Source organism: Amblyraja radiata, chromosome 38 (genome assembly GCF_010909765.2).
Source record: "Amblyraja radiata isolate CabotCenter1 chromosome 38, sAmbRad1.1.pri, whole genome shotgun sequence".
Lineage (NCBI taxonomy): Eukaryota > Metazoa > Chordata > Chondrichthyes > Rajiformes > Rajidae > Amblyraja > Amblyraja radiata.
Genome location: NC_045993.1, coordinates 172,000 through 181,999, shown reverse-complemented (window position 1 = coordinate 181,999; position 10,000 = coordinate 172,000). Strand labels below are relative to the sequence as shown.

The following is a 10,000-nucleotide window of genomic DNA, read 5'->3' as shown; positions in this document are numbered from 1 at the left end:
ATAATGTAAAGACACTTTAAACAAGGAGGCCAAACCTGTACGGCCCCTGGTCTGGACTCTGCAGAGTTGAGGCTAGACTATATTCCATCTGCTTGTGGTCAGGGATGATGGTGTGGGTGGTTGAGTCTAGGGTGGAGTGTGCCATGCTGTGGGCTACTGGTGATTAGGATTGGAGTAAGTTGTGGGATTTGTATAACCAAGGGAGATTCTGTGTCCTCCACGTGTGGGTTTGAGTTGTGGACTGTGTGTGAGATGTGTGTGGGATGCGTGTGGGACGCGTGTAGGACACATGTGGGTGTGTGTGGGATGTGTGTGGACTGTGTGTGGGATGCGTGTGGGACGCGTGTGGACTGTGTGTGGACTGTGTGGGATGTGTGGGAGACGTGTGTGGGATGTGTGTGGGATGCGTGTGGGACGCGTGTGGGTGTGTGTGGGATGCGTGGACTGTGTGTGGGATGCGTGTGGGATGCGTGTGGACTGTGTGTGGGATGTGTGTGGACTGTGTGTGGGATGTGTGTGGACTGTGTGTGGGATGTGTGTGGACTGTGTGGGATGCGTGTGGGACGCGTGTGGACTGTGTGTGGGATGTGTGTGGGATGCGTGTGGGATGTGTGTGGGATGCGTGTGGACTGTGTGTGGGATGCGTGTGGGACGCGTGTGGACTGTGTGTGGGATGCGTGTGGGACGCGTGTGGACTGTGTGTGGGATGTGTGGGAGACGTGTGTGGATGTGTGTGGACTGTGTGTGGGATGTGTGGACTGTGTGTGGACTGTGTGTGGGATGTGTGTGGGATGTGTGTGGGATGCGTGTGGACTGCATGTGGGATGTGTGGACTGTGTGTGGGATGCGTGTGGGATGTGTGGACTGTGTGTGGACTGTATGTGGGATGTGTGTGGGATGCGTGTGGGATGTGTGTGGGATGCGTGTAAGATGCGTGTGGGATGTGTGGACTGTGTGTGGGATGCGTGTGGGATGTGTGTTCAGTCGTTGACATTCGATGAACTAGACATAACCAGGATCTACTGACAATCATTCATTCAGTTTCAGGTTCACACAGAGACCGGTGAGAATGATTAGTCGCATTGTCCTGGGCAGTCGGGACAAACATACACGTCCCTGTGAGACGGCCGCTCCAATGACCTCTGGCCAGGAGGGCAGAGGTCGGGGGGCAAAGGGCAGTGGGGCAGGGGTAAGGGTTCAGGGGGCAGGGGGCAGATAGAGAGCCCATATATTGCCTCTGCTGTTCTCTCAGCATTTCTAGGGGAGGAATATAGATCCCAGCTTTGTGAGGGGAAGGGTGGGGGGTGGAATATATTTCCCTTGTGGGAGAGGGCTAAGTCCCACTGTGATAATGGAGAGACACTGGTTAATGCTCTGTGATTCTGTCCGCAGCCTCCCTCCGCCCGGCCTGACCATCGCCCACCAGCCGCCCACTGCCGGTGTCTGTCTGCCCGTCCCCTGGAGATTCCTGGAGCTGCTGTCCATCTCCGGTCATCTCCGGCCATCACCGTGGTCACCGTGTAACTCTGGTGGTCCTGGCCCCCGGTAAACACCGTCTGTTGCAGGAGGTTGCCGATGGTGTGACGGGGACAAGATGATGTGCGAGGTGATGCCGACCATTAACGAGGATAACCGCCGCGGCTCGCAGTACGGTGCGGACGATGGGAACTTTGAGCAGCTGATGGTCAACATGCTGAATGAACGGGAGAGGCTGTTAGAGAGTCTGCGAGAGACACAGGACAGTCTGTCCGGTGCTCAGCTACGGCTTCGGCAGCTCGGACACGAGAAGGAGTCACTGCAGAGGCAGCTCAGCATCGCACTGCCACAGGTAGTGAGCCTGGGGATGGGGGAGGGGACCGGTGGTGGGGAGTGGGGGGGGGGGGGGGGGTGACACGGGGAGAGGGGGGGGACCGGTGGTGGGGAGTGGGGGGGGTGACACGGGGGGTGGGGGTAGGGGGGGCAGGTGACACGGGGGGTGGGGGGGACCGGTGGTGGGGAGTGGGGGGGTGACACCGGGGGTGGGGGTAGGGGGGGCAGGTGACACGGGGGGTGGGGGGGACCGGTGGTGGGGAGTGGGGGGGGGGGTGACACCGGGGGTGGGGGTAGGGGGGGCAGGTGACATGGGGGGTTGGGGAAGAGGGGGGGAACGCTGGTGGAGAGAGGGGGGGGGGGTGTGGGAAGGCACGGGGAAGAGAGACAGATCACTGCCAATCCCCTCCACCTCACCACTGTGTTCACGTCCCGTGATCTGGCCCACACCTCCCTTGGGTTTACAACTGCGAATGGAAACATTCTCACCTCCGTGTTCTCACCCCCCACCCTCTATCCATGTTCCCTGTTCCGTGACTACCTCCATAGTGAAACATCTCAACATCCAGCCTCACAACCTCCCTTCTCCTGACAAGGGGGTGGAGTGGGATGGGGTGACAAGGGGGGGGGGGGGGTGGAGTGGGGTGGGGAGTGGGGGGGTGACAAGGGGGGGGGGTGGAGTGGGGTGGGGTGACAAGGGGGGGGGGTGGAGTGGGGGGGTGACAAGGGGGGGGTGGAGTGGGGGGGTGACAAGGGGGGGGGTGGAGTGGGGGGTGGAGTGGGGTGGGGTGACAAGGGGGGGGGTGGAGTGGGGGGGTGACAAGGGGGAGGGGGTGGAGTGGGGGGTGGAGTGGGGGTTGACAAGGGGGGGGGGGAACTTTGCTGAAGATGTTGAGATCATTTGATGGAATCCAAAGAGGTTGATATCTCTAACTCTGGGCCGGGTTTGAGTCGAGCAGTTACATAGATTGTGAATGGAAGAAGCCAATGATACATGACCCATAACAGCCGTTTGATTTGCTGGTGTTGTTTGGATGGAGGGCGCTCCAGTTGAGGGTGGGTTGTCCATCGCTGCTCACTGGGCCGGTGACAGGTCGATGGGGAATGTTGAGGGGGCTGCAGAGACTGGGGGAATGAGGGTCAGTGAGACCCAGACATGGGGTGGCAATGAGCCAGGTGGGGGTGTGGAGGGGGTGGGGGGTGGAGGGTGTGGGGGGTGGAGGGTGTGGAGGGGGGGTTGCGTGTGGAGTGGGGTGTCAGTGAGCCCTGGGGGGGGGGTGGGAGTAGGGGTGTGGAGGGGGGGGGGGGGGGGGGGGGGGGTGGAAGGAGGGGGTGCGTGTGGAGGGGGGTATCAGTGAGCCCTGTGTGGGGGAGAGGGGGTGCGTGGCTGGGGGGGGGAGGTGCATGTGGAGGGGGGTGAGGGTTGTGTAGTGGGGTGTCAGTGAGCCCTGTGGGGGGGTGTGGGGAGGGGGTGGGAGTAGGGGTGTGGAAGGGGGTGGGGGTGTGGGTAGGGGTGTGGAGGGGGGTGGGGGTGTGTGGGAGGTGGGGTGTGTGGAGGGGGGGTGGGTGTGGAGGGGGGTGTTGCATGTGAAGTGGGGTGTCAGTGAGCCCTGTGGGGTGGGAGTAGGGGTGTGGGGAGGGGGTGGGAGTAGGGGTGTGGAGGGGGGGTGGGGGGTTTGGAGGGGGTGGAGTGGGGTGGGGGGTGTGGAAGGAGGGGGTGCGTGTGGAGGGGGGTGGGGTACGTGTGGAGGGGGGTATCAGTGAGCCCTGTGTGGGGGAGAGGGGGTGCGTGGCTGGGGGGGGAGGTGCGTGTGGAGGGGGGTGTTGCATGTGAAGTGGGGTGTCAGTGAGCCCTGTGGGGGGGGGGGGGGCAGGTGCTGAGATGAGGAATGGATTAGTTCAGCAGATGGGTGAGGCGATGGCAGATGGAGGTGACGATGTGGAGATGACGAGGCTGTGCATATTAAAGCTGGATCCTGGCGTAAGAGTGGTTTGGCAGCAATGCCGTCATTGTTGGGGGGGGGGGGGGGTCTGGTCAGGGTTTATCCCTGGGCTCAGCTGGTGTAGGGGTGAACACATCTGTGTCTTGTACAGCTGTTGTAGGGATGTGCACATCTGTATTTTGTCCAGCTGTTGTGGTGGTTTCCTGTTTCTCCCCGTCACCCCACGCTGCCACTCCACGGATCCCCTCCCGGTGACTGGCGGTGAGTGGCGGTGCCTCGGGCGTGAGTTCTCTCCCCTCCACGCCGACCAGCGATCGCCCGTTAAACATCCTTGTGTATCCTGATATTGACCTGGTTTGTGAAAATGTGCAACAGATTGTGCAAGTTCTCAGCCCAGCGGGGGTAAAGTTAGTGTCCGCGCGGTGCTGTGTTGGGGGGGGGGGGGGGGGTGTGTGATGTGTGGACATGGGGCAGGGGTGGGGGGTGCGTGGGGCATGGGGCCATGGCGGGGGTGGGGTGGGGGCAGGACCAGCGAGTCCTGGCCTCCAGTTTCTGAGACGTGGGCACCTGTTTGACTCGAGGAGGATGGGTGCAATGTGGGAATAACCACACTGATCCCAGGCCTGAACATTCTCACATCATTGGAACGCATATTCAGGAATAACTCAGCATAAAATGCCCTCGGTGCTGTTTAGATTCCAGACTGGTCTGAGGCTGAAAGATATTCTGTAAGACAGAGTTGTGTAGTAAAGGGCAGCTGGCATATGGCACTGGGTGGAGCACGTGTGCATTTAATCCCTTGGCTCGGACAGCGGCCAGGAGCCCGGGATAACTGTCCTGCTGTCTTTAGCATGTGCCAGGGCGTCTTTGTGTGGTAACATTGGCACAGACGTCAGTGCAGCTCTACCTGGAGAGTGAAATTGGCATCACATAGGCCATTGAAACAGGCCATTCGGCCCAACTTGGCCATGCCAGTCAACATGCCCCATCTACATTAGTCCCACCTATCTGTGTTTGGCGTGCACCCATATCCTTTACGACAACACAATTTGCCCCTCAAGTAACAATTAAATCTTTCCCCTCGCACCTTTAACATATGTCCCCTGGTTCACGACTCTCTGGGAGATTTTCTCGAAGCATTTTGGGGCACTTTGCTCAACTCACAGGGTGGGCAAGACATTGAGGATAACATTCTGAGATTCTGATCCTCAGAGATTCATCAGGAACAGCAGGGTTTAGTTTAGAGATACAGTGTGGAAACTGGCCCTTCGGCCCACCGCGTCCATGCTGACCAGCGATCGCCCGTTCTATGTTATCCCACTTTCCCATCCACTAGGGTGCGCTGGTGGCACAGAGGAAGACCATTGTCCATCCATGGATCAGTCTGAAGAACGGTCCCTCCCTGAACGTCACCTATCCATGTTCTCCAGATATGCTGCCTGACCCGCTGGGTTACTCCCCCCACCCCCCCCTCCCGCCTTGCGGCTGATAGTGCAGATGGCCGCCCAGTCTGGGGGGCTCTGGTGTTAGCTCAGCAGTGTCGCTGCTAAACGTGCCGCAGGATAGGGGGGCCGGCACTGCCCCCTCGCCACGCGTGTGGGAAACAGCGAGGGCAACGCGTGTTGTGGGGGAATCGTGTGTGTGGAGTTTGGGGCCTGTGTGTGGTGTTTGGGGCCTGTGTGTGGTGTTTGGGGCCCATGTGTGGTGTTTGGGGCCTGTGTGTGGTGTTTGGGGCCCATGTGTGGTGTTTGGGGCCTGTGTGTGGTGTTTGGGGCCCATGTGTGGTGTTTGGGGCCTGTGTGTGGTCTGGATCTGGATGTAACACGCTGAAAAGCTCTGGGTAGAGCAGCACTCAGCACTATGATGGGGGTGGACTTGCCAGTCGAGATGGAGATGCTTTAGGAGATGCGTCTTTGTATGTGTTGATGTTTGGACATCTCTGATGCTGGCTGGCAGGGTATTCCAATCCCTTACTGTCTTGAAGAAAAAACAGTTAGAAAGTGCTAATGAGGTGCCGTGTGGAATGAACTAATTTCCAGGCTGGTAGCTTCTGATTGACATGTCTATGGACACTTGGGTCAACTGGACGTGGACCTCCACTTTAAATCATTAGTGGTATTCTTGTGGAATGTTGTCAGTCTGATGAACTTGCGAACAGTAGTAGGTGGATGAAGTTGAAGGTCCTTTATCCTGCTGGAGACTGAGCTCTGCCCCTTGTTGTTGGTAGATATTAACCTCGCTGCTCTGTTTTGCACGGCCTGGATCTTGTTGATGTTCCCTGGAGTGAAAGGATCCCACACGGAGCAGCAACATTCAACATGTGGACATACATACGTGTGTTTGGGGCCCAGCGTGTGGTGTAGGACCCGCGTGTGGTGTGGGACCCGCGTGTGCTGTGGGCCCCGCGTGTGCTGTGTGCTCCGTGTGTGCTGTGGGACCCGTGTGCTGTGGGCCCCGCGTGCTGTGGGCCCCGCGTGTGGTGTGGGACCCGCGTGTGCTGTGGGTCCCGCGTGTGCTGTGGGACCATGTGCTGTGGGACCCGTGTGCTGTGGATCCCGCGTGTGCTGTGGGCCCCGGGTGTGCTGTGGGACCCGTGTGCTGTGGGACCCGTGTGCTGTGGATCCCGCGTGTGCTGTGGGCCCCGCGTGTGCTGTGGGCCCCGCGTGTGCTGTGGGCCTCGCGTGTGGTGTTTGGGGTCCAGTGTCCAGGGATGGAGGGGTCAGGAGCTGGGATCCCGGCCATTGCCAAGGTAGAGCCAGGTCAGGGTCGGGAGTCGGGAAACGGTCACCCTGCTCTCGGGCGACATAAACTGTAGCGTTGTGTTTACCCTTCCTTACTACCTTACAACTTGCAAATTAACTTTTTTGGGAATCCTGCACCAGCACTCCCAAGTCCCTTTGCACCTCTGGTTTCTGGATTCTCTTCATATTTAGAAAATAATCTATGCCAATGTCCTTCTGCAGAGTCCCTGCTTTCTCTACACTACCTGCCCCTCCACCTATTTTCATATTATCCACAAACTTGGCCACAAGGCCTTCAATCCCCTCGTCCAAATCATTAATATACAAGGTGAAGAGTAGCGGCCCCATCACCGAGCCCTGCGGAACTCCACTAGTCACTGGCAGCCAGCCAGATAAAGCCCCCTTTATTGCCACTCTTGGTCTTCTGCCATCCAGCCAACCTGCTATCCACGCTAGTATCTGCCCTTTGATACCGTGGGCTCTCACGTGTGACACCCGATCAAAGGCTTTCTGAAAATCCAGAGATTTTAGTCTCCACTGGTGTAATATAAAGCACGATGCCGTTGAACTGATCGCTGCCTAAACGTGATCCATATCCCTCCATATCCATCGTACCTGCCTACACCACTGTCCCCTCACCTCCCTGTGGTCAGCTTGTCCTCTGGTTGATCCTGCTGTAACTACCACCTCTCTGTGTGGTCACTCCCTCTAACCCAGCCCCGCTAGTCTCTGTGTGGCCACCACTTCGCTGGGCTCTCTCTCTCTGTGGCCACCACCTCGCTGGTCTCTCTATCTGTGTGGTCTCGGTGTAACCTTCCCACTGTCATGTTCCCACTGCTCTGCAGGAGTTTGCTGTCCTCACCAAGGAGCTGAACCTGTGTAGGGAGCAGCTGCTGGAGCGAGAGGAGGAGATCGCGGAGCTGAAAGCGGAGAGGAACAACACGCGGGTGAGTGAATGACCATCCCGGCCCACTCGGGTGGGCTGTGGTCAGAGCACGGGGTCAGGGGGAGTTCCCCGGGGAAGGCAAGAGAGTGAGGTGGAGTGAAGTGGGTAGAGGGTGCAAGAGGAGTGAGAAGGGGGTGTGGGTGGGTCCTGAGTTCCAAAGGCCAGAGGGGCCAGAGTGTGGGGGTCGTGACCTGGCTCTGCTCAATGTCAGGTGGCCCCATTGGGCAGCGTTGCACTGACTGTGCTCCTAGTACCAGGCTGCATTACTGCATCCTGGGTGACTGCATTACTGCATCAGGGTTGTTTGCATTACTGTGTTGCTGCACCCTTGTGCTGTTACTGCATTACTGTGTTACTGCACCCTTGTGCTGTTACTGCATTACTGTGTTACTGCATGCCAATGCTGCGATACTGCGGTCCTGCTTTACTGCGCCCTGGTTTAGCTGTGGTGTTGCCTGCAGCTGCTGCTGGAGCACCTGGAGTGCCTGGTGTCACGGCATGAGCGGTCTCTGCGGATGACGGTGGTGAAGCGGCAAGCCCAGTCTCCGGCCGGCGTCTCCAGCGAGGTCGAGGTGCTCAAGGCCCTCAAGTCACTCTTCGAGCATCACAAGGCTCTGGACGAGAAGGTGCCATCTCCACTCTCCCCCCCCCTCACCCCATCTCCCTGCTGCGTCTTCCACACCCCCCCCATCTCCCCACACCGCCTTCTACCCGACACATCATTCCCCTGCCCCCCCCCCCCCCCGTCTCCCCCCCCATCACCCCTCCCGCCTTTCTACCCAGAAGAAAGATTCTAGGGGGAGATAGAGGCGACCGTGGCTGACAAGGGAAGTCAAGGAGAGCATAAAACTAAAAGAGAACTTTGCAAAGATTAGTGGGAAACGACAGGATTGGGAAGCTTTTGAAGAACAACAGGGGGTAATTAAAAAGGCAATACGGGGAGAAAAGATGAAATACGAAGGTAAGCTAGCCAATAATATAAAAGAGGACTTATTTGCATCAGTCTTCACAGTGGAAGACACCAACAACGTGCCTGAAATTCTAGAGAGTCAGGGGTGGAAGTTAGTGGAGTGGCTGTTACTGAAGAGAAGGTGCTTGGGAAGCTGAAAGGGTTGAAGGTGGATAAGTCACCTGGGCCAGATGGACTGCACCCTAGGGTTCTGGAAGAGGTGGCTTTAGAGTTGTGGAGGCACTCTAGAGATATTTCAAGAACCGCTCGAGTCAGAAGTGGTTCCAGACAATTGGAAGATTGCCAATATTACCCCACTGTACAAGAAGGGAGCAAAGCAGAATAGTGGGAACTATAGGCCGGATAGTCTGACTTCAGTGGTTGGTAAGATTTTAGAGACCATTATATAGGATGAGGTTACGGAGTATTTAGAAGTTCTTGATAAAGTAGACCAAAGTCAGTATGGCTTTATGAAGGGGAGGTCTTGCTTGATAAATCTGCTGGAATTCATTGCAGAAGTAAATAGGAGGACAGACAAAAGAGAGGCAACAGATGTTGTTTAGATTTTCTGAAAGCCTTTGATAAGGTGCCACACGCGAGCCCATGGTATCAAAGGGCTGGATGGCAGAAGGCAAAGGGTGGAAATAATAAGGGCTTTTTCTGGTTGGCTGCCAGTGACCAGTGGAGTTCCACAGTGGTCAGTGCAGGGGCCGCTACTCTTCACGTTGTATATTAATGATTTAGACGAGGGGATTGAAGACTTTGGAAGATATGAAATAGGTGGAGGGGCAGGTAGCGTAGAGACACTTGGACAGGTTGGGAGAGTGGGCAGAGAAGTGGCAGATGGAATATAGTGCAGAAAAGTGTGGTCATGCATTTTGGTAGAAGGAATAAAGGCGAATACTATACTCTAAATGTGGAGAGATTCCAGAAATCGGAGGTACAAGGGGATTTGGGAGTTAAAAAGTTAATTTGCAAGTCGAATCGGTGGTAAGGAAGACTAACGCAAAGCTAGCATTTATTTCAAGAAGGCTAGAATACAAAAACAGGGATGTCATGCTAAGGCGATTGTGAGGCCACATTTGGAATATTGTGAGCATTTTGTTTGCACCGTATCTGAGGAAGGATGTGCTGGCTCTGGAGAGGGACCAGAGGAGGTTTACTAGAATGATCCCAGCAATGAGTGGGTTAACATATGTTGAGTGTTTGATGGCACGAGGCCTGTACTCGCTGGAGTTTAGGAGGATGAGGGGTGAACTTCATTGAAACTTAGATAGTGGATGTGGAGACGATGTTTCCACTTGTGGGAGAGTCCAGGACTAGAGGTCACAGCCTCAGAATTAAAGGACATTTCTTTAGGAAGCAGATGAGGAGGGATTTCTTTAGTAAGAGGGTGGTGAATCTGTGGAATTCTTTGCCACAGACGGCTGTGGAGGCCAAGTCAATGGATATTTTTAAGATAGATTCTTGATTCGTGCGGGTGTCGGGGGTTATGGGGAAAAGGCAGGAGAATGGGGTTAGGGGGGAGAGATAGATCAGCCATGATTGGATGTTGGAGTGGACTTGATGGGCCGAATGGACTAATTCTGCTCCTATCACGGAGGACGGGAGG

At 56.5% G+C, this 10,000-nt stretch overlaps 1 protein-coding gene across 1 annotated transcript in view; it reads left to right on the top strand.

Annotated features, from left to right (window-relative positions):
• LOC116966773 (liprin-alpha-3-like) overlaps nucleotides 1-10,000 on the top strand; it is a 33,969-nt gene that overhangs the window by 4,482 nt on the left and 19,487 nt on the right. Inside the window, exons 2-4 of the mRNA XM_033013113.1 lie at nucleotides 1,393-1,828; nucleotides 7,339-7,440; nucleotides 7,901-8,065. Of these exons, the coding sequence (XP_032869004.1) occupies nucleotides 1,595-1,828; nucleotides 7,339-7,440; nucleotides 7,901-8,065 (501 nt within the window). The 5' untranslated portion in view covers nucleotides 1,393-1,594. The remainder of the gene's footprint in view (nucleotides 1-1,392; nucleotides 1,829-7,338; nucleotides 7,441-7,900; nucleotides 8,066-10,000) is intronic.